This window comes from Lontra canadensis, unplaced genomic scaffold (genome assembly GCF_010015895.1).
Source record: "Lontra canadensis isolate GAN:19392208 unplaced genomic scaffold, GSC_riverotter_1.0 scaffold28, whole genome shotgun sequence".
Lineage (NCBI taxonomy): Eukaryota > Metazoa > Chordata > Mammalia > Carnivora > Mustelidae > Lontra > Lontra canadensis.
This window is the reverse complement of record NW_022631022.1, coordinates 18,531,720-18,555,478: the sequence shown is the minus strand read 5'-3', so window position 1 is coordinate 18,555,478 and position 23,759 is coordinate 18,531,720. Positions and strand designations below refer to the sequence as shown.

The 23,759-nt window shown below is 56.8% G+C and overlaps 1 protein-coding gene across 1 annotated transcript in view; it reads right to left on the bottom strand.

Annotated features, from left to right (window-relative positions):
• The window catches only part of CCDC33 (coiled-coil domain containing 33), a 102,061-nt gene that overhangs the window by 14,700 nt on the left and 63,602 nt on the right, over nt 1-23,759 (bottom strand). The window contains exon 13 of the mRNA XM_032865037.1: nt 23,001-23,195. Coding sequence (XP_032720928.1) covers nt 23,001-23,195 — 195 coding nt within the window. The remainder of the gene's footprint in view (nt 1-23,000; nt 23,196-23,759) is intronic.

Here is a 23,759-nt window from a genome sequence, read left to right as displayed (position 1 = left end):
GGGAGCAGGCCCCAGAGCTCTGGGCAGGGGAATGGGGGGATGAGGAGGTAGGGGTGGGGGAGAAGCATAGGGGGTGGTCTTACTGCACACCTGTCCTTCCTCCAAAAGGTCCTGCCCATCTTCCTACAGCTGTCTGTGAACTCCCATTTCTGAGGTTCTGATAGGTGTCCTCTGCCAAAAATCACACACGGGGGCCAGGAAGTACAGTGACTTGTTCAAGGTAACACAGCAAATCCCAAATCTCACTGGACCTGGGTGTAGTTTAGAACCTGTACCAAACACACACATGCACACACACACACGCACCAACTAAATCTTTGCAAATCAGACAGGATGCTTCTATCTACCTCAGAAGCCATGTTAAGGACATTAGGCCCAGTTTGGGCCTGTGGAGGTCATAGAGCTTAATAACCAGAGCTCCACCTGTTGAATGCCTACCAGTGGGCAGGCCCTTTCCATACTTTTCCTCTGATTCAAACAATGAGACTTCAGCAGAGGCATTTTCACCCCTACTTCCCGAAGAGGAAACTGAGGCCCACAGGGGCCGAGGCTGGGTGGTTTTTCGAGGTTGTCCCACCCATAGGGCCTGTGCTTCAGTCTGACTTGGGTCTCGCTGAGCGCCATTGAAGGGCCATCCTACAGGCTTGGAGAGCCAAGTTTGGGGTGGGGAATTGGAGCTATGGCCTTCCAGGGGACTGGGTAAGATGCCATTCTGCCCTTGACCCTCTCCCTCAGCCAGGGACTGGGGCTACTTGTCCTTAGGCAGGTGTCTACTGGGCGAAGGGAGTTGTACACAACCCCCAGGCCCGTCTGATCACCTTCAAGTATGTGAGGTGCTCTTAGGGCCCACCCGGGCTGCTTTTCTGAGTCGGAGAGAGAAAGATTCCCAATGCCCCACTCCCCACCCCCACCTCCCTGCCCCAGGCCTTGCCAGGCCCATTTCCTGATGTCGCTGCACCTCTACACAGGCCTGAGAGGGGCCAGTATTACCCCTCAGGACACCCCTTTGCCAATGAGGAAACCAACCAATAATGTCATGTTTCTATTCCCACCCATGGGATTTCCTCTGCTCAGAAGGGGCACCTCTTGGTGGCATTCCCCTTCTGATTGCTCCTGGTGTACTGGTCTGAGCTCCTCCTACAGGCAGGCCTCCTAGTTCTCTGCTTCTTTGAGCTTTGTGTTTCCTCAAAACACAACCTTCCCAGTAGATGAAAGAGGCTAAAAGTGCTATGTTCCTCCTGTTAGCGAGAGGTGCCGTCCCCTTATAAATGGATGGGTCTTAGAGAACCCCAAAGGCAGCACTATGAGGTTCTGGGACTTCTTGCAGCTGCCCCTCCCTCCGGGGACACTTGTTGTCCCCTCAGGGAAGAAGGTCCTGAGGCTGCCATGCTCTAAGGAAGCCCCAGCTGCTGGTGTGGGCAGAGCCTCTTCCAAACCCCGTCCCCACCCCCCTCCCCCCCACCCCGCCCCATGGCTCCAGCCCCTGCCCTCCCATGCCAGCTGAAGACCCAGGCGCATGGATGGAGACCAGTCCTCTCTGCCATGCCTCGGCCTAGCTCCTGATGCAAAGAACACAGAGAGAATAATACAAGAAAAATGATCATTTTAAGTCACGATGTTTGGGATGGTTTGGCATGTGACAATAGGTAAATGGCAGCTTCTCTCCGGCCTCTGGAGTCCTTCAATGGCTCCCACATGCCCTCGTGATAAACTGCCGGGTCTGAATTTCAAGGCCATCTGTCCCAGCAAAATTAGACTCCCTTCAGGAATTGGCCATGGCCACTCTGATCATGGGCCAGCCTTCCTGGGCCCCTCTCCATCTCTAAAGCCTTGTGACCTCTGCCAAGAAGCCATTCCTGATCCTCTACCACTAGACTGGGATTCCTCTTCCTACCAGGACCAGCAACACACTCTCCCTCTTGCTCCTGGGGGACCCTGGCAGCACAGAAGGGCCTCCCCTCCTCTCTGTAGACTCTGGTGGCTGCCGCGAGATGGGGAAGGAGGGCCAGGCAGTTCCCCAAGGACTGGTGGCCAAGGACACTGCTCCAGCCAGATCTGCCGTCCTCTGATGGACAGAGCTCCTACAGGTCCCCTCAGGAAATGAGAGGCCACTTTTGGCCAATCTTACCTACCCAGTACCTTTAATGGGAATTAACCTCATTTCTTTAAAAGAAAATGGATACACTCAGCCTGTGTGGATTGTTGCTGGCCTTGCTCAGTTCCCCGAGATCAGATCAGGGCCCAGTTCCAGGGGGCTGCAGCCAGGAGGCAGGGCCTGAAGGGTGGGGGGAGAGGGGTTTTTGTTAAGCACCTGCTGAAAGGGGATGGCCCTCTCCCAGGGCTCAGGCTCATGCTGACCAAATAGCCCCTCACGCACAGGTACCCCCAGGGTCACGCCTCTAAATCTATGACCTCTCTGACTTTGGCCACTGGCCACCCAGCAGAGTGGGTGTGGGACAAGTGTGACAGCAGTGTGACTACAGAACCCTGTGGCCACCAGAACAGGCTCTTCCTTTCCCTCATTCTTTCTGGAACCTCATTACCACCAGAGGGAAGGTCAGGGAGGTCTGAGAGCCCCACTGGCTGGAGGGCATATGAGGCTGGGGCTGGCCCACCCGAGGTCAGGCAGCAAGGGCATGGCCAAGTGGGAGGGGCTGGACTCTGGGCTGGACTCCAGGCTGCACCAGGCAGGTGGGCGGGGCTTGGCAGAAGGCGAGGTGCAAGGGTGCAGGGGTGCAGGGTGCGGGGTCGCCTGTGGGAGTTGGGAGGACCACTTCACCTGCCACCACTCAGGTGGTCGAGGGGGCGGTGGGGGGGGCTCTGCTTCTGGATCGAGGGCAGTCCAGAGCTACAGAAGGTCCTAGAGCCAGTGCCCAGCTGACCCCAGATCCCTGCTCCCCATTCCCCTTGAATGTCAGCTGAATCTGCAAACCACAAGCAACTCTGTGCAAATCGCTGTTTAAAACAGGTTCCTAAGGGGGAGGCAGTTGCTTCTTTGTTCAGCTCAAGGTTACAGCTTAGAAACAAAAGGAGTGCATTTTCTCTTCCTTCTGTTCTTTATTTTCCTTTCTGCTGCCTCAGAGACGGTGCCTTTTGTGCTTAGCATAGTGAAGCTCAGAGGGGTGGGGAGGGGTGGCGAGGCCTTGGCCAGTGCTGACCCCAGCCCCAGCCTAATTGGCCCCCCGCAGGAGCCAGGGGGGCTAATTGGGCTGGGTCCAGACAATGGGGCTGGGGGTGGGGCTGGCCTGGGGGAGGGGCTTCCAAGAGGATGCTCAGTCTTTCCATTCCCATTCCCCCCTCCCAAGCTTCCCAGAATCCTGCCCCACCTTCAAGGCTCTATCCTGGGCCCTCCTCCAAGAAGACCGCCTGTACCACACCATGCCCAGCCAACGATCACTCCTCCTCTGGTCTATGGCTCAGAGTCCTGCCTCTCCTGGACTCAGCTTGGGGCTGGCCCTTGCTTCCAGCCCAAGGAAGTACAGGGCCAGGTGCTCAGGGGGCTGGTGAGGGGCTAGACCCCAGCTCTGGCCTCTGCTTATTCTTCCATAAAGAACCCCTGACCCCACTGGTCACCTCCTGCCATAATCCTCTCTGGTTAGAGCTTTGCTGCCCGTGGACGTCCCTTGTGGGTGGGGTGGGGGCGAGTCCTGGCTACAGTCTAGGATCCTGGGTTCTAATCCAGCCTCTGCCCACAGCTGCCCACAACTTTAAGCAAGGCCCTTGCCCACTCTGGGCCTTCTCATCTGCAAGCTGGGGTGATGGTCCCTGCTAGGGGGTGGTTGCCACCACTTCTTGCCATAGAGGACGAGCAAATGCTTTGGTGACTGGGGTCCAAATGAGAAGGTGTTGTCACTGACCCAGGGCCCCTGGCCAGGGGCTTATCCACTTCCTCTCCCATGCCCCTATCTCCCTCACCCCTACTCCTTCACAGCCCTTATAAGCTGTGCCCAACCCGCAAGACTTCTCTGCCTGACTGACCTGAGCTAGCCCAGGCCCAGGCACTTTCTAGGACGTCGCGCTGGTCCTCCAAGAGGTCAGAGCCAGGGCCTGGGTTCGCAAGAGACAATGGGCACCTTAAGGCCTTCCTTTCTTCCCTTTCTGGGTTCCTGGGTGTGGGGTCAGGTGGTCGGGGCTGAGGCTGGGTGCCCTGTGGAAGATTCCTGTGGCCATGGGCCTGTGGGGGCCACTGCCTGCGGGCTGGATCTTCCGGGATCGCTTCTGCCGGTTGCCAGACAACACACCCCAGCACACCTGCCTGCAAGGTGAGCCAACCCCTCCTCCCAGAACCCGTGGGTATGAAGGCAGACTTACAGAGCGGCCCTCTGGTGGGCCTGGGGCAGCCTTGGGGGCTGGAGGGGATGGGGACTCTGGCTCCCCCATCTTTCTTGCTGGCCGTCTTGTTCCCTGGGATAGGTCCCTTGGGACCGTTGCTACAACAAGTCCCTGCCTGGTGACTGAGCCCAGCCCTGAGCTGGAGCAGGCAGACTCGAGGGGCCACTTTCCCTTTGTTCCAGGGTAGGGAGCATCTGGGTGGGGAGCCTGGCGTCAGGCTAGGCTCATTCCTTGGCCACAGAACTGCAAGGAGATGGCAAGGCCTGGGAGGGCTGTGGGGCCTGAAGCCCAGGAAAGGGCAAGGCCCCAAGGCCTCTGGCCTTCTGTCTCCCCCAACCCCCATGTCAGCAACCCTCTGCCCCAGCCCACCCTGTAGCTACACCTCAGTCTCCCCCTTCTTCCCCCCTGTCTCCCCTCTCTCTGCTCCTCCAGCCCCGCCCCCTCAGCAATTTCCCCTCCACACCCCGGCTGGGCTCCTCTCACAGCTGGACAACAGAGCCTAGGGCCCCACGCCTGTCCCCCGGGGCCTTCTCGTCTCTGCTTTCCTGATGGTCTGGACAAATTCCTTTCCCTTTAGTTCAGTGGAGACATGGGTGGATGTTTTTAAAAGGAACTCACTGGGAAGCAAAGGGAAAACAAACCCAAACAGAGCAGCCCGCCACCTAGAAACGGCCCTGGTCACTAAGGCAGCCATCTGTCTTAGCCACCCTTGGCCCGGAGTGCAGAGACCCCATCTGAGGGCGTGGCGGGGTCTGGCTGGCTTTTCCCCAACTGTGTTGGGTCCAGACTGTCTCAGGCCAGCCTAGCCCCAAAGCCCTTCCTGATAGGTACCCCAGCTACACCTGGCTAAGTGCCTGCACAGACCTGGGGCTTTCTTCACCTCCTTAATGAACAGATGAGTGAATGCCAGGGTTTTCTGGGGCCTCACCAGTGGCACAATCATCACCCCTGATTGGACAGTCCAGGACAGACAGCTTGACCTGTTTCCAAGTCTCCACCCTGGTCTAAAGAGTCCCCTAGCTCTGGCTGCTGGGTGTTAGCTCAGGATTCTGCATGTGTGGGGGGCCTCTGGCCTCGGTTAGGGGCACAGGGGGGCCCTTACTCTTCTCACGGGCAGGCCTCCGTTTTCACTTAATTCACTTGGAGATCCTGGAGAGATCTTTGTTCTTAATGGCGTGTCTTCCTCTATGTAATAGGGACAGGGCAGGAGAATCAGATATGACAAGCCCTGAGCTGCTTTGTGGCTCAGACCAGAGCCAGCCAGGAGCAGGAGAAAGACAGGGGCCCCCGAGTGCCGGGTTCCCGTCAGTGCCGGGTTCCAGTCGCCACTCAGCTCCTCATTATCTGTGTGGGCGGTTCAGGGTGGTCAGGGCGGTCCCGAACCTCTCTGAGCCAGTTTCATGGTCTGTAAGATGAAAAGCCTGACCTCCCCTGTGTCCTAGAGCTGTGGGAAGTTTGATGAGCTTGTGGGTGTAAAGCTCCAAGCAGAGTACCCAATGCATGAATGGCTCTGGGAATGTCACTCCCACCTCTGTGTGACTCCTGGGGGCTCTGGAGGGTCGATCGTCCTCCAAAATGAAAACGAGGCTCATCATGGCGATTGGCCATCCTCTCTGGATGGCCCCAGCCACCCAGATGGCATCCCCGATGGGTGCCTACGCCTCCCTGATCTTGCCCCGGGGAGAGGGGCTGCTGTATTCTGCTGTACGTGCCCCTCCCATCCCAAGACCTGGGGCCGGAAGCCAGCGACCAAGGCGGTGCCACACGGATGCCCCCTCCCCACCTGCCTGCACAGCTACCCCCACACTGAGAGGGGCCCAGCGCTCCTGCACCCGCTGAGCTGCCAATCGATTGACTCTGCTCCCATCCTCGGGCGTGCCATGAATTTTTCATCAAAGGCCTGTAGACTTTGGGAAACGCACAATTAGAAGCACCATCAATAATGTACCACGTGGAAGCATTGGCCGTGCTCAGCCAGGCCCCAGACATGGGTGTCTTCTAGCGCTGCTCTGGTGGGAGGCAGGAGGGGCCCCCAGACCCCTCTGGGGGTCTATCAGTGGACTGGCGTGCTGAGAGGGAGGGATGCCATTCTGGAAGGGTTGAGTCTGCCCCTTGGAATCCCACGGGGACCTGCCCGAGCTATACTTCTTCTATAAAGTGGGTGCTAAGGAGGGCCCCCCCCCCCCAGTGAGACACAGCAGACAGCTGCTATGTCAAGGTTGGGGCTCTTTGTGGGGTGGGGGACCACCTTCCATGGGGTCCAGGAAGCAGGGCAGGCCTTAGGTTGGGTGGGGAGCAGGAACAGGGGAGCACAGAGGCTCCCGGTGGTGCATTAGAGGGGGTTTTATTCATCCCACTTGGTGGTCAAGGTCCCTTGTGATCCCTGCCCCACCCTCCTCCAGTCTCCCAGCTCTGGGTGGGGGTGAAGAGCAGAGGGGGTGCAGTTCCGCCACCGACAGAACAGGGGCGCCCTCACCCTGTCTGCAGATCCTTTCTTCTGAGCCACCTCTGGGCAAAAGCTTTTCTCACTCTCCTCTGCTAGAAGGGATGAGGGCTTCCTTTTCTGACTTTCTAGAGCCTGCATCAGTCAGCTCGTGACACAAGAGCTGGCCTTGGGCAGGCGCTGTCCTAGATATGTTACACAGATCCATCTAACTTCATGCCTCCCGTAATTCAGCAAGGCAGCCGCCACTGGGCCCATTCTACAGGGGAGGAGAGTGAGGCAGGAATCGGGCAGGGCACTTGCCTCAGCGGGAGAAGCTGGTTCATGAGTCCACACTCTTCACTCCCTGCTCAGAGCCCCTGGCTGGCCTTCCTGTCCGTAACTGGCCTTTCTGCTACCTCACTAAGGCTGCTGAGAACTCAGGGCAGGGCACACAGCCATTGGTCCCCATGGGCCACAGTGCTCCCCACAACACGTGGAGGGTCCAGGCCTAGTGCCTACATTTCGAGGCTGTTCTGAACACAGATCTTCCTTGCAAGAGAGCTGGCACGTGGGAGGGGAGAAGACACCAGGACTGAGATGGTCCATAATGTTTCTGCGATACTGTTGGATTTCTCTGCACCCAGCCTAGCTGTGAGCCTCTGCTCCAGCCAAGGACGGGCACCCAGGGTTCTGGGTCCCTGCACGTGGGCCGTGTGCGGCCCGAGATGCCGGTACCTGGAGGCCCAGCATGTGCCTGGTGAGCCTGAGTCCCCATTTCTAAGACCATTTTCTGGCAGAGATGCTGCCAAAGGGCCTGAAACACTTTGGCAGGCCTGAGCCCTATCACCACCCCTCTCACCAGCCCTGGCAAATCCCAGCCACCACTCCCCTGCCCCCCACCGGGGCCTGGGCAGGATACTTGGAGCCATCTGTGGCAGAGGCCTCATGGGTTCCTGGGGTGGGCCCAAGGCGGGGGCCGACTGGGGGCGGTGGGCAGGGAGCTGGGTAAAACCCCCTCCTTGGGTGCCTCCCCAGTAGCGTGCTGCATGTGGTCCTAATGAGTCTCCTGTCTGCCTGAGACTTCCATGACTCTCTGAGCGGGCAGCCAGAGCAATGGGGGGCACCTTCATTTATGGGGGACTGTGAGTGCTGCCTTTCCTCCAACCCAGACCAAGGGTGCTGGGGGCCCTCCAGGCAACACACACACTCTCTAGTAGCCCCATTTGGGTACCAGATGGTGCCCCCGGCAGGGGCAAAGTCGTGACGGTTAAAAGCAGCCTGGCACCTGGGGGAACTGTAGACAGACAGCGAGGACGGGTGATGGGAGATGAAGCTGGTGTGGCTGCAGAGGCATTGAATGCCAGCCTAGGGCCCAGACATGGAGCAGGTTATGGTCAGTGGAGGTGGGCTGGGCTGGAGCTAGACACTGACTATGAATTTCCAAAGATAACTCCCAGGATAAAGCCTGGTTTCCTTGCAAACATGCCCAGCGTGAGGCCCCCAGAGCCCAGTGACGGCGAGAGGTTGTGCAGCACCCCACAGCATGGTCATGGCACAGCCAGCTTGACAGTCATCCCCCCAGGGTTGGGAAAGCCAGGCCATCTGGAAAATCAGTGCCGAGGACTGGAGGCACAGTCCAGCAGAGCTGGAAGGTGCTGAGACCCTTCTGGAGGCGAGGGCAGCTCTGAGAGGAGCAGGATTGGGATGCCAGCTGCCAAGAGTCTTGGGACGGGGAGACGGCCAAGGGCAGGCATTGTTAGGATGCTGCCTTTTCTCAGTTGTCCGGGTGGGCCATCTGCCTGGCATCCTGGGGCCACCAGGCCATGCCGACCCTGCTCTGAGGACTGCCCAAGTCTAGACCTCCAGACCCACCCTACTCAAGAGCCCCCTCCAACCCTGTGACTCAGTGATGTCACTGTTCTTGGAATAGGCACCTTCCCAACCTCAAGCTGTAGGAGCCAAAGCCGGGACCAGAACCAGAGCCCTTGGCTCTCAGGCCCCAGGGGCAGCCAGCCTGCCAGGAGATGGCTTGACTGGGGTCTGGGGGCTTTCTCTGGAGGTCAAGGTCCTGCCCAGTGGGGTCAAACTTGCAGGGATTCTCCCAGGGTCTCAGCCCGAGCATAGCTCCCCAGGATGAGGAGGAAGGGGTGTAGAAAGAAGATGAAGGAAGAGGAAGTCTTGGCCGCAACTTCAGGAGTCCTAGCCTGAGGGGGGAGACAGTGCCCCACCCTGAGGAGCCCCTGTCTGAGGGTGGGTGCCTCGTCCCTGCTCTGGATCACAGCTGAGAAGGATGCAGGACCCACACATGCCTGATAAGGACACAGGAAAAGAACAGATGGTGCCAACAAGTGCAAATTAATTGAGCGAAGCCTGTGTACATAGGCGCTGCGAACAGGCGGCCTGACAGGCCCGGGAGAGGGTGGGGGTGGCAGGGCAGGGAGGGGGAGAAGCCGTAACGAGCACTTATCGATGTCTCCCTGGCTCTGCAGCCAGAGCACGCTTATTGACAAAGCCTGTCTATAAATCTCCAGGCCGCGTTGCCAGGAACCTTAATTACGGGGCCTCATTACCCCTCACACCTCTAGGAGCAGGGGACCAGCCGGGTGGCTGCTGACACCGTGGCCGGCCTTTGACAGCTGGGCTGAACCTGGGCAGCAAGAGATGCCCCGCTGGGATGCGTTGGGTGGGGGGGAGGCACAAGTTAGAGTCCTGTGTCCTGCGGAGCCTGTGGAGCTCAGCCTCCATGCCCAAGGGCACAGGGATGAAGACTTCTGACCCAGGGAACATGGAGTTACCTTCCGGTTTTCCCTGTTAGGGCTGTTGCTGGAGAGCGCTTTGCCCCTCTGAGCCTCAGTTTCATCAGCTGTGCAGTGAGGAGAGGGCTGGGCTGAAGGTTAGGAGGGCAGAGTCTGTCTAGGGTCAAGCGCAGTGCCTGACGCTGGTATGTGGATAACACACGCCCGTTCCCTCTCTCCCCGCTCACCCTGCCAGCAGCTCCCGAGGGAGAGCAAAGCAGCCCCAGGGGCCAAGGGCCGGCCTGGACATCACTTCACCGCATCAGATAAAGCGCCTTCCTTCTTCTTCTTCATTTTTTAAAATTTAAGTATGTCCTATACCCAGCATGGAGCCCAATGTGGGGCCTGAACTCACGACCCTGAGATCAAGACTGGAGCGGAGATCAAGAGTTGGTCACTCAGCGGACGGAGAACATCAAGGCGTAACTCACAGAAAGCCACTTTCTGACCAGAAGGGAGCAAGACCACAACAAGGCCGCCCTGTGGTCCTGTCTGAACACAGATAAAACGTGAACATTGTTCAAACCACAGAAATGACCAGACAGCAGCCTTCCCTGGCCAAACTGAGTGCCTGCTGCTTCTTCTGTCTCTCCTGCCTTCTGGATGAGAATTAGCTCCCCTCCTGAGAGCATCCAACCAGAGCCAAACCCTGTGTCCTCGAACCTTCCCACAAACCACCTGACTCGAGCTGAATCCCTTCTGTCCTTCCCAGCACACCCTGCCTGCTGTCTCCTACACCCCCACCCCTTGGCCACAGGGAAGCAATAAACCCAACTCCGTTTGATTATAGGTGTGTTCTTGGCGGTCTTCAGCTGGAGGGGATTAGGAATGCAGGACAGAGGGCTGTTTCTTTAGGTTCTTGTGTTCTCCAGGTGTGAATTCTGATCTATTTTCAACCCCCACCCCTTTCATCGTTTCTGTGGAGGTGGGCGTGTCCCCTGCTTCTCATTCTTTGTCCCCTCCTCAAGCCCCAGATCTGGGTTTCTGGTGGGGAAGGGGAGAGGTTCTGGGGGCCACCTATCAGGTCTCTGTGGGGGGGAAGGAGCCCCAGGCTCTGGGGACATCTGGGGATCTAAGGGGATCCCTGGGGAAGGATCCAAGGAGGCTGAGACAATCTTGAGTGGAGCGAGGGACTGGGGAGTTGGAGCTCCCTCTTTCTCAGCGGTCGCCTTAGTCCCTGGAAAGCCAGCACTGGGACAGTCAGTGGAAAGAGAGGGTCTTCTGCTCCAAATGTGCTGTCTGGTGAGCTAGATGGAGCAGACCCCCAGGGGTGTTCTGGAGGGGAGGAGGGCATGGCTGGGCATTCCTTGAAGGTGCGTGGGGTTTGAACATGTGTAGGTCCCTGTCCCTGGGGGAACACCTACTTTGTCTCTGCCTCTCCAATCCCATCTAGATTCGTTCTTAGGGGCCGTTATGTCCTCTCCTCACCCCTCATCCTCACTGGCTGGGGACCTTTTCTGGCTGGTTTGTCCCTCCTGCCTCCAGCCTAGGCAAGCACATTCTCCCCGGTCCTGAATTGCTAGAAACTATACTCCATTTCTGCCAGGCTTTGCAGCGTGTCTTTGCTTTCAGACTCTTGGGCAGTGCTTCTGGAAACTCCTGTGTACCCTTTGCCTTTGGAGACGGAGCCTCATGGCTGTTGGTCCCTCACAAATTCTTCTCACCTGGCTGGTCACGTGGCCTCTCCTGGCTACTTTCCTCCTCATGACTCATTCTCTCCCATGAATCCTCCAGGGCCCAGACATTCACAACACAGGCAGCTGTGAGGGGAGGGGGCTCTCCCATTGCCTGGAGGTTCCCCCCACCACCAACTCAGTCTCCTGGGATGCCTGTGCCCCTGCCCACTTCAGGCCCAGGCTTCAGCCTCAGGATCTAATCCTGATTAGCCAGACCTTCCACACTAAAGCCCATCCTTACTCCTGCCTCAGGACCTGCTCCCAGAGTTTTTAAGCTCCCCTCCCGCTTTTAAGTCCAAGGCCCCAGGCACCTCTTGCCGAGATGGCAGTGAAATTCTCAACTGGGCAGACGACTTGGAGAGGTAGGACAGAGACCCATACAGAGTGGGAATGGAATCCCCAAGGGAGGTTGTCTGATAGGAGGGTCTTGGAGGGACTGAGAGAGATGGAATCTGGCCTCTGTTAACTGCTCTCTCCCCTACACTATCCTCTTCACCTTGCTGCAAATGATAAGACGCCGAAGGCCCTTCACCACTCAGAGAGCTGAGTGGAAAGCAAACTTCCCATCTCTGATCCAGACCTGACCTCTCCCTGGGTTATGTGGTTACCTGGGAAGGGGCACTTAATGCATTTCTTGGACACGTGTACTGAGCATCTATGTGTGCCAGGAACCTAGAGTGGGGGTGCGGGAGGGGACATAAGGCAGGCAGAAGAGAGGAGCCAATGTTTGAAACTGTGAGCAGATACCATCAGGGTTAGGCGTGGGTAGAATATTCTGGGTGGGGGTACAGGCTTCAGAGGTCACGGGGGCCACCAGGCTGAGGGACTCATGCTGCAGGTGAGAGAGCCACAGGCAGGTTTTGGGGAAGGGCAACACCTAGATTTATGCTCTGGATAGGTTACCTGCTGGCTATGTCCTAGACTGGAGGGGGCCAAGAGCGCAGGATGGCCCCATCTGAGCTGTCAGCTCCTGGTCTCTGAGCCAGCTTGCTGAGGGAGCCCCCCACCCAAGGAGCGGGAAGGACCTTCTTCTTGGCCTCCCTAAGGCTCTCTCCCACTGTGAAGCAGGGGTCCCCACGCAGCCAGAGTGAGGGGAGAGTGAGATGCCTCTAGTCTCCCAAAACCATCCTCTGGGAGTGGGGGTCCAGCCACCAGGCCATTGCCCTTGCTGGCCCTCCCGGATCCCCAGACCAGAGGGTCCACCCTGCTGTGGTGGCTTTGCATATCTGAGAATAAAAAACCTGCTGCAAAGGCTTAACGCCATTGGGGCTGCCAGAGCCCCCCTTTTGTCTGTTTGAGTAAGAGCTGGCTAAAGGCTGAAGGATAATTAGTCCCCCGTGGGCACCGTGGTCCCCCCTCCTTGAAGATTTAAAGGCACAGCCCACCTACTCAGCCCAGTTCTCCTCCCCACGGTTCCCCCTCCACTCTGGCCCGGGCCCCTCTCCTGTAGCCCCTCCCGCGGGCCCCCTCCACTCAGTCCTGGTGGGCTGGAGGAGGGGACCTCCGCTGCTGCTGGCAGGAGCCGATGAATGGGCATTTTATCTGATTAAACTGGGAGTGAACTGGCCCTTCTTTATTATCTTTGGAGCTGATTGGATATTTAACACCAAATGTATTGTGTGTGTGCGTGTGCGTGTGTGTGTGTGTGTGTGCGCGCGTGCGCGCGCCTGCGCACACACGTGCACAGACTGGGCTTTTCTAGTTCACGTCAGGAGGAAATTGGATTGTACTGAAAAGCATTTAATCGGAGCTCAGGAGCCTAATAGAGTCACTGCTCTGGGGGAGGGGCTATTCTGCCCTTAGCCTTGGACAAGCAGGGCCCCTGTCTTGGGCCCGGAGTGTTAGAGGGTCCTGCTCTTGCCATCCCCGGGCTGCCACCTTCCCCACGGGCTGAGGACTTGGTAGGGCCAAGGAGCTGCGCCCAGCCAGAGCCCAAGCACCCTTCCAGACCACAGCCCTGCGACCTGGGACTCTGGAGTTCCCTCCTATCCCAGGGCCTGTCTTCCTGAGGGCTGCGTGAAAGGTCTCACATGGCCACTGGGCCCTTAGGATATGGGATGGAAACAGCCCAGTTAGAGGTAAAGGGGACGTCTCCTAGGATATGGGGGTCTAGGGGCAGGGGCTGGGAGCTGCTCTCCCCCATGTTGCCAGGATCCAATGAGGAACTGGGGAATTCTTGGAGGTGGCTAATAAGGAAGGAAGAATAGAATGTAATTAATAGTTTGTTAGCTATGGCTTAATTGATGACTTTTCAGTTATGTGGAGTTCAGACATATGGTGCTTAGGACCTCTCTGCTTATACTCTCAAAGGTTTGGGGTGGGCCTGGGGAGGAGACCTGCAGCCCCAGAGCTCTGTTTTGGTGCTTTACCAGCAAACTGAGGCAGCCCTCCCACCCAGACAGATGGACTGGGAACGCAGAGTTGAGCTCAGCAGGCTGTTGACTTCTGAGTCACAAAGCCCAGCCAAGGCAGCTGCGGGAGCAGGAACAGGGTCCCTCAGACCCCAGACCTGTGCTGGACCAATGAGTGTTCTCCCTCAGTCTTGCCCTAGGGTCCTGGAAGGGCTACGGAGTTTCCCACACTTTCTCTAACCATAAAGTGGGATGATTACTGTCTGTCCATCAGGTTGGTGCAAGGAGGAAATGAGATGATGATGAAAGTTCTGGGAGCAAAGAAAGAGCTCACCAAGGATGGGTGGATATAATTGGTATTATCAAAAGGGGGGCTAAGCTGGCAGTCTGCAGAAGGAATGGGCCCCACTTCCCAGGTGTCACCCCGGTTCTGTAGTCCCTCTCACCCTCACTAGTAGATGCTTTAAGCCCTCAGCAATTTATGGCCTCATGATCTGGGCTTTATTTACTGAGAGAGCTGTGTCTCTGCCCCACCCACCCAGTGCTTAACTGGGAGCTGAGAGGGGCAGTGATAGAGTCAGTGCCCGCTGACTCCCTACGGAGCAGAGCCAGAGGTCATCCTACCTACATCTGCTTTGTTTGCCAGATAAAAGAGGAAATCATCAAGACCAGGCCCCTCATTGCAGAGAGGGAAGGCTGGGGCCCAGAGAGGGGAGGGGTGCAGGTGGGCCAACTGCTCAGGTCAGAGGCAGAGTCAGAACCGGACCCAGATCTCTAGGTGCCCCTCTCAGCCCATGTGCCCTTGGCTGTTAATTTTCTTGCTCCTCTCGGGGGTGGGGGTGGGGCTCTGCTCCAGTGGGCCCCTCACCTACATCCCTCCTCAGCCAGATCTTAAGTTGCTTGGGGGCAGACCCAGATTTGGCCAACCCTCTGTCCCATCTATTCCTTCAAGTTCTTACCTCCACACCCTAAGACTTCCTCATCTCTCACTGCTGGAATACATTTTCCCCATTTTACAGAAAAAGAAACTGAGGTCCTATCTTGAGAACTAGCCTGGAAGGAAGGGAGTAGCTTGAGGGCCCCCCACAATGTCTTTTGGTGAGACCCCAGGCCAACATTGTCCCACCTGGGAGAGAGGTATGGAGGCAGACGAGGACACACACACACACACATACACACAGGTAATCTCAACTCAACAGATTCCTCTTACAGGAACAAGTTCACTAACCTATACTTCTTTTCTACCAACAAATCCAAGATCTGTCATGGCTTTCATGGCAATAACCACTGATGACTGAAATCTGGGGCAGGGTGGAATAGGGGTTAGGGTTAGGGATGCTTCCCCCTGTGCCCCAACAATCCCTTGAGCAGACTGCACCCCAGTTCTGGTCACCCTCCTGCACGGATCCCCGATGTGTCTTTCCTCCTGAACTGGGGCTTCCTCAGGACAGGGACTTTTGTAGGGAGTTACCTTTTTGTCACTGTCACTGAGCTTGGGGATGTGCTTCTGGAGAAGGGTCAGAGGGGGAGGCTCTCTACTTCCCTGCCCTTTCCCCAGCTTGAAGGGCCCATGAACACTGTGACTATTAATATGTCTTCTGCAAAGGGGAGAGGCACCCTCGGTTTCCTCAGCACTGCCATCCACTCTCTTGTTAATCCTCTCCAAAGCCTCAACATTCGGGTACAGGGAGAGTATTCCCTCCACTCAGTGGAAGAGACAGGCCCAGAGAGGTGGAGTGATTTACCCAAGGTCACACGGTTCTTGAGTCGTGGAGACGGGACTCGACTCTCATCACCTGCACAGCTGAGAGGGCTCTGCAGGGCAAGGTAACAGGGCGTGGCACATGGCACATGCGCAGAAAGCTGGCTGAACAAATGAATGAATGAATGCCTCTGCCAGACTACAAAGTCAACATGGAAGGAGAGAGGCAGCTCGAGGTCCGTGGGGGTGGGGAAGCACTTGACATTTTGTTCTCTGTGCCCTCCTTCTTGGCTCCTCAAGCACTCTCCCACTTGGGGCAGCCCTGGGGCTGGTGCCCCCTTTCCCACCAGTCTCCCCAGTCTCAGTTCCTTGGCCCCTGCAGACTCCTCCCCAGCTGGGCTGGGAGTCTTTCTCTTCAGACGGACATGTGCCTCCCCTTCCAGATCTGATCCCTAATATCTGTGGGGCCTGCGACAGGGGCATAAGAGAAGAGGCTCTCAGCATGTGTCACCCTCTCTCCCACCCCCTGCGCCACCCTCCCTCCCACCCCCTGTGCCTAGCCAGGCTTCTCCCTGAAAGTACTCCACTCTTGGGTGGCCTGCATGGTTCTCAAGAGCAGGCTCAGGTCCATCTGAACAGGGAATCCTGGGGTGTTGGATACCCAGAAAGTGATCTAGAATTGTGGACCTTGAGCTCCAGGGCACACTTACCCCGCCCCATGGACCCTGTCCCATGGGGAGAAATGAGTATGGAGGAAGGCCAAGAAGGACCCTCTGAATTGTCTAAGGATGGTACCCCCCATCTTGTCTAATAACCCTGTTCTATGGGCCGGGGGGCCCGCTCCTAGGGCCAAGGTCACTTGCCTCTCTGGTCAAGTTGATCAGGAAGACAAGTCCACTCCAGTGGCTTTCCAGAGCCAGTGGCTTTCCAGAGCTGGGCAGCACCGGGCTCCCTGCCTGCTCCAGGGACTAGGCTGGGGGTGGTACGCCCTCAAGTGTGTGAGTATGTGGTGTGGGGGAGGGCGGCTGGCCTGTGGGGGGCCCTGCTCAGCGCTCACACACACCAAGAGACAATAAATCGACAAACACTTAATCTCTCTGCAAATTGAAACGGAGCCGTAAATATCTGGTCCATCCCAGCCGCTGAGTTATGAGTCTTGTTTATTAATCTCTTTAGTCCCAGGTGATGGATGGGGGAGGAGAATGGCCCACTAGAGACTCAGAGGGCGGGGGTAAGGAGGGGAGAGGAGTGGGCCAGGGGTCTGGGAACGGCCCATCTGGAGAAAGGGTCAGAGGGTGGAGGTCTGTAGGACTTGTGCTTCCCCCCACCCCTGCTTCCCCCTCCATCTCGAAGGGCCCATGAGCTCTGTGACCAGTCCTAAGCCTCTCACACAGTGGACAGCCCTTAGGTTTCCAGCACAGGGCCATCTGCTCTTGTTAATCCTCCTTGTGGCCTTAGGAGGGGCACAGGGGAGAGCATTCCCTCCACTTAACAATGAGGAGACAGGCCCAGAGAGGTAGCGTGATTTTTCCAAGGTCACACAGCTCTTGAGTGGTGAAGACCGAAGTCTGCTAGGGCTTCACGAGAGAAGGGGAGGAAGGGTCGTGGGGGGTTTGGAGAGCAGGGCACCTGATGAGGGTCTCCTCATGGCTTCTTTCCTACTTTTCTCCCCTTCCTCCCTTCCTCAAACACTTGTGAGCTTGCCCTCTTTCTCTCTCTCCGTATGTGTAAGAACTGGTGGAAGAAGAGAAGGACAGATTCGGGAGCTGTTGAGGGGCTCAGCTGAGTCCGGCAGCTAGCTGTGACAGGGACATACTCCAAGATCTGTGTTTGGATCGCCCCTCCCCCTACTGCCAGCTCCTGGGCTCAGAGCTGGGGAGTTGCAGAAGTTCAGGGGACGAGCTGGGGATGGCTGGTGTGGGTGAGTGTGGTAAGGTGCTTATGTGATGAGCATATGTCCCTTCTTGGGCCTCCGGACAGATGGAAGGACAGGGGGGCTTGCAGAGGTGATGGGACAGAAGACAGAAGGCAGACCTGGCAAACGGGGGGCTGCTGGAGCTGGGCAGTGGAGCTGGGGACTATAGCCGGTGAGGGGCTGTAGCGAGAGGAGTAAGGTGACAGCCATGTTTCAGGAATGTGTCTGGTGGTTTGTGTGGGGAGGCCGGGAAGGGACACCGAGTCAGGTGATTCTGGTTGGAGGCTCTTGAGGTAAGTTCCAGATGGTTGTACGTTCTCTCTCCCTGTCTCACTCTGATTTTCCTGTTTTCTCTGTCCCTTGTGGTCCCAAGTATCAGGGCCCCCTGGTGGGGATCTGTCTCCCAGGTTGGAGTCAGTGTCCCTGTGGCTCTTGGGGGCTAACCCCAGGGTCCTGGACTTTGGGACCCCATCACCCCAGATGGCCATTCCTGCAAGTCACCTATATGATCGCAAGCAGGACCTGTCACTTGCCACCAGGTGGTGCCTGGGGAGCGGGGCCTGCCCTGAGCTGCTCAGCTTCACCAGCCCGTGGACCTCATCCTGGGCAGGGGCCTGAGGGCAGGACCAAGGCTCTGGTTACAGCACAGGAGCCCGCGGGACTCCAGGACATCTGCTCCAACTTCCTCGGCTGACAGAGGAAGGAACTGGGGCCCAGAGAGGGGAAGGGAGTTCAAGGTCACTACAGGGAGGTGGTGAGAGCTCTGTGAGAGCGGGGGACAGTGTGGAGCAGGGCTGGGTGGGAAGAGGGTGTGGCAACCACCAAGGGAGTAGGGTTGGAGAGGGTAGGGCCCATGCCACGCAGGGAGACCCTCCTCCTGGTTCATCTGAGTCTGTCTTGGGTTTACCACTGTAAGTCCTACGGCTTGGGGACCCCTCGGTCGTGGGCAAACAGGGATGGCTGGGCACCCTTGGGCCACTCCAGGCAGGGAAGCAGGACCCTGATCCCAGGAATCTCTGTGACACCACCCATCTCCTGCCCCTTTATGAAGGCCCCTCCTCAGTTCCATCTGGCCCTATGGGGCAGTTAGAGCAGGGTAAGCAGCTCTCCTGTGTTATGAAGCTCAGGGACACGGTGCTCAGAACCATCCTGGGATGGTGAAACAGAGCCAGTCCCTCTCCACCTGCCTGGGGGGTGGGGTGGCGGGGGTCCCTGGGCTGGGAGGCCTGCCCTCTGGTGGTCCCAACCCCACCTTGCTGCTGTGAGATCTGAGAGGGGTCAGTTCCCTGGGACTTCCTTCTTCTCCTCGCCCATGAAATGCGGCCCTCTTTCTTGGGGAAATGGAGTCTGGAGGAGCTGAATTCAACCCACCACCCTTAGGAGAGGTTAAAAGGGGTAGTGCGAGGGGGAGGTGGAGTTAAAGGTATGAGGATCAAGGGATCATTCTGGGGTCCGGCAGACTTAAGAAAGGGAGAGAGAGGAAAGCTGTGCTCAGAGGGGAGGCGGGCGTGTAGGGACAAGGAAGGGGAGAGATGGATGGGGGGGAAAGGCTTTCAAAGAGAGAATGAAAGAAATGAGTTATTCCAGTGTGGGGAGGTTGGAAAAACTCCACTGAATCTTTAAACAACCCTTGTCAATTATTCATCTGCTGGTATGAGGGCCTCTGGTCTGCCACAAATCTCCTCTGAGCATGGGAGGGAGAGAGGGATGGAGGGAGGGAGGGAAACAGAGGGAGTCAGAGAGAAAGAGAAAGCCAGAGACTCAGAAAGAAATTGAGACAACCAAAGAAAGGCAGAAGCAGGGAGAGGCAGACATGGGGGGTGGGGAGAGAGACACACAGAAAGAGAGAGAGAGAGAGAGGGAAAACAAGGAGTGCTGAATGGAGGGAGGGAGCCAGAGAGAAGAGGATGAAGATTCCGTTCTAGAATTTCTGCACTACAAACAACACTGAACGCACAAGTCTTGAATAGTACTTCTGCCTCCTCCAGGAAGCCTTCCTTGCTCCTCTCTCTCTACTGAGGGCTCACTAGGTGTTCCCAGCCACACAGGGTGAGCGTGACACTTAAGAAGATAAATGGTCAGGGCTGCCTGGGTGGCTCAGTGGGTTAAAGCCTCTGCCTTCGGCTCGGGTCCTGATCTCAGGGTCCTGGGATCGAGTCCCACATGGGGCTCTCTGCTAGGCAGGGAGCCTGCCTCCTCCTTTCTCTCTTTCTTTCTCTACTTGTGATCTCTCTCTCTGTCAAATAAATAAAATCTTAAAAAAAAAAAAAAAGAAGATAAATGGTCTGGGCCATGCCCTTTTGCCATTTATCCCTTGCCAAATATTTCCTGCATGCCGCTCTGTGTTGCTCTGTTGCTTCCTGGAGTGTGGCTTGCTCCTGCCGGCTGAGAACCTCCAGGGCTCAGGGCCTTGGCCTCTTCCTCCCCCACCCTCCCCCCTGCACAGCTGGACACAGCACTGGGCACCTGGCCGGGGTGGGGGTGGGGTTCTGGTTTTCTGCAGGCTGGAGGAATTGCTAAGCTCGCTGGGTGCTGCCAGGGAGGAGGCGGGGTTGGGTGGGGGGGAGCGGAATCATGGCCCAGGGCAGGTGGTTTATAAGTTCTCTGTGAATGGAACCAGCCCCTCATCTTCCCCACTCTTGAAGTTGCCTGGCTCAGCGTGAGGCGGGCTTGGGGAGGGGGTGGGGTCTGGGGGTGAAGGGCAATGCTTACAAGTTGTTTAATGCTCGGGAGTTACCAAGTTCAAGAGGACTCTTAATGTTGCACTCTTCATACTCAAAAGCCCACGTCTTCCAAAAATGCCTTCCTGGCCTGTACAGAAGGGAAGTGGAGGCTTCCTTCAGCCCTGCTAAGCCCTGCCAAGCCCTGCACCTGACCCCGGTGCAGCGTGGGACCCCGGTCTCAGGGAACACACTCAGGACAGGAGCTTTGGACAAAGTGGCATCGGAAAGGCGTGGGTTTGCTGGATGTGAAGGCGGACCCAAGGGTAAACTAGGGGAAAGGAGCCTGCTGGGGCTCGTTGGGGCTATGCGGCTGAGACTGGCAGGCCCTGGGGCAGCGGGGAGCCTCTGCGGCCTCCAGGCAGAGAGGGCACAGACCCCATGTCCCCTCTACTCCCTTCTCCCTTCCCAAGGTGCTCCTTCCTCCAGAAATTGTTCCATTTCCTCTTAAGCCAGAGTAGGCTCTGGAGGGATTCAGAAGCAAAATTGTTTCTTGGGCTCTGGGGACCATGCTCCTAGACAGACACATTCCAGGAATCCGGAGCTGCTGAGAGGCTAACAGCCTGAACACACAGGCGGAGAGAGAAGGGAGGCAGGTCATCGCTGGCTCGCCACTCAACCGGGGGTCCACTGCCACTTCCCCCCAGCCTCCCAGGAGTCACCCACTGTGATGGTGCCTGGAGCCACTGCCACCCAGATGTGTTCCAGGGCTGCTCGAGTCTCTTCTCTTGTTCTGTGACTCTGTCTGTGGCTTGCACACTATATGTGTGCTCACGCCCATGGTCCGTGTTTGCGTGTCCTATCGTCCAGTGCTGGGGGAGAGCGTGTGTGGCTGGACTCCTCTATTGTTCTGTAACTACAGTCTGCTGCTCCCTGGCAGCATTCTAGTGCTTGTCACTTTGTCTCCTGTTTGCATGAGCTTGTTGATTGCTATGTAATTTTGTGTGGTTGCTATGGAACAGTGACCATCGCTACACAGCTACCTGTGATTTCATGGAGCTGCCCGTTGTTGATACCCACCCACGTTCTCTTGCTTGGGATGGGGATTGCTGGCCATGTGGGTGTCTGGGTCCTGCCCTGCTCCTTGCAGGCTCTGGCGAGTGGGTAGGAGCTAGAGCTGGGGGTTGGGTCTCCAGGACCAAACTAGGGCACAGGATCAGAAGTGGGAAAAGCCAGATGGTAAATCTGAGCCAAGGGAGAAAGAGAGAGAGAGAGACAGACAGACAGACACACACACACACACACAGAGTGAGAGAGAGAGAGAGAGAGGGAGGGAGGGAGGAAGGGACAAAGGATGGGTTGGAGGACTGAAGGCAGGGTTGGGAGGGAAAACGGAGTGGAACCAAGAGTCAGGCACCAGGAGGGGACAGGCTGGGTCTGACACAGGCTGTGATGGGCAAGGGAGAAAGGCAGGCCCTGTGTACTGAATACGGCATGGGCATCTGAGGGACCCAGTGGTGTCAGGCTGACCGAACAGGGCAGGGATGGGCATATAGGCCTCTGCAGCTACCTGTTTTCATCTGGTTATGAGCAAGGCAACATGGGACAGTGGCATCAGGAGGCCTTGGGCAGGGTCACCCCACCTCGAGGCCTCCTCATTGCCATCCTTCATCAAATTAGGAGATTGGACTAGACGCCCTCTAAGGTTCTTTCTGATGGCCTTGCTGTCCAGCCAGGGGTTCCATCACATGGCCCAGTATTTACCACCATCTTGCCAGGTGCCCAGCAAGGGGGAGGGTAGAGGGACCAGCCCACCGACAGGAGTGCTGGGAGATTTCCAGAAGGGGCACACTTCCCTGCACACATGTGCCCAACACAGCCGCCCTGATAGCCTGTGGGTATATGGGAGTCCTAAGCTTCCTTGTACATGCTCACAACCTTCCAGAATCTTGTCTTAGTGCCCTTGCGGTGACTTTTTTCTTATCCTCCCCTCTGTGACTCACAATGGTTACTTGGCCTCTTGCTCAAGAACAGTTCCTGCTCTTGGCTCCCCTGAGCAGGCCAGTGTCATCTCTTATATTTGAATCCTGAAGAGAAGACAGAGACTGACCGCAGGCACTATTCATGCTGCCAAAGTCTCTAAAGACAAGGTCTCCATATTTATTTTCAACCCGGGTGAGAGCCAAGCTGGCAGGTGAGCCCTGAGCGCTGCTTTCCCAAGGGACAGAGGTGAGAGAAGGGAGTGTCAGAAGGTGGCCCATGGGTGTTCTGGCTCCTGTGCCAGGGTGGGCAGGGGAAGTCCCTGTGGGAGCATCTGGGCACGCCCTGCAGACAGCAACGCTTCCTAATCATCAGATGGGACGTGTTCCAGAAAGGTGCAGAAGTGCCAGGGGAAGATGGGGAGGCTGTTGGTGGAGAGGGGCAGGTCCTGAGAGGGAGAGTCCCAGGGCTTCCCCAGGGGATGGTGGCCTTGGCTGGGGCCTTTCCTCAGGATCTTTCTGATCAGCGTTCCCCATGGGATCCGCTGCGGAGGAAGGGAGGAAGACATACATGAATCCACCCGTGGTAGCCCAAGTGGGGACTTCGACTAGACTGTCTTTTGGTGGCCTGCTCTGTACCTCTCTGCATTAAGGGGCCAGGATTCAGCACTGACCCCTCACCAAAGTAAGCCACCACCTTGGCCAACTTCACCAACCCTTTCCCAGCATCTGATCAACTGCAAATTTCATGACCAAGGACGCAGACCCTGTGACCAAAGATGGTGTCCTCTTTTCTTTGAGCCCCAATCTCCTCTTTGAGAAGTTAGAACTAATGACTCAGAGGGGCATTCCCTTACCCGGAGGACATGCTCCTGAGAAAGTTCTGGGCTGATCCCTGCTTAAGTCAATGGACCCCTGTCTTACAAGTGTTCCAAGGGTTTCCTTGGAAGGAAATTGTGCGTGAGTTCCATTCAAAAGGTGAAGAAACTGTAAAATGAAGAATCTACACCTTCCACCAGCTTAGCTTGTGGGTAAGTCACATACTGAGGGTTCCTGAAGGGATGTCTCCTTGCCACTAGAGGAGTGAACCAGGTGATAATCAAAGCCCTTCCCTGTGACCTCTATCGCCGCTCTGGCCCTCCCAGCACTGGGTGGAGACACTCACCATTTCATGGGACATCTTGGGCACCTGAGGCTCTATCTCCATGTCCTGAGAGGTAGATGGGCTGGAGTCCATACTAGAGCTCACCGTGGCCTTGGACCAGGACTCACGGATGGTACCCAGCTTCTCATCTAATATCTTGGGGTCCAGGATGGGCAGAACCTGGCTGCTGTTTGGAGTCAAGAAGTCTTCCGGCTTCTGGGAAGAGACGGTGCGAAGAAATTTCTGTGTCTTTCTACCACAAATGACCTTTCTAGATGTCCCCCCAACTCCCAAGCCTCTCCTCTTCATAGCTCAGGAGGCCCAGCATGCCTGGCCCCTGTCTTCCACCTGCCCCCTCGCTCCCTGGGATCTTACCACACTGTCCTTGGCATTCCTCCTACGAGCAAAACTCTCCTGCCTCAGGGCCTTTCCCTCTGTTGTGCTCTCTGCCCAGATAGACTCATGGGTCTTTCCATGGCTGTCCTCTTCTCATGATTCAGATTTCTGCCCAGACATATTCTTCCCAGAGGTGCCCTGGCCTTCAGGAGAGAGGCCCACCCTCTCTAAAGTCACCTCTCCTCTAATATATGTTCTATTCACATTATCCCTTTTTACTGTTCATAGTACTTAACTCTACCAGAAGTTAAACTTGAAAAAAACGATTTTTGCTTGTTTACTGTATGCTTCTCTCTCATCCCCACACTAGAATGTAAGTGACATGTCAGCAGAGACTTTGTTTATCCCCAGTGTCTGTCATTGTATGTGCTCGGTAACTATTTG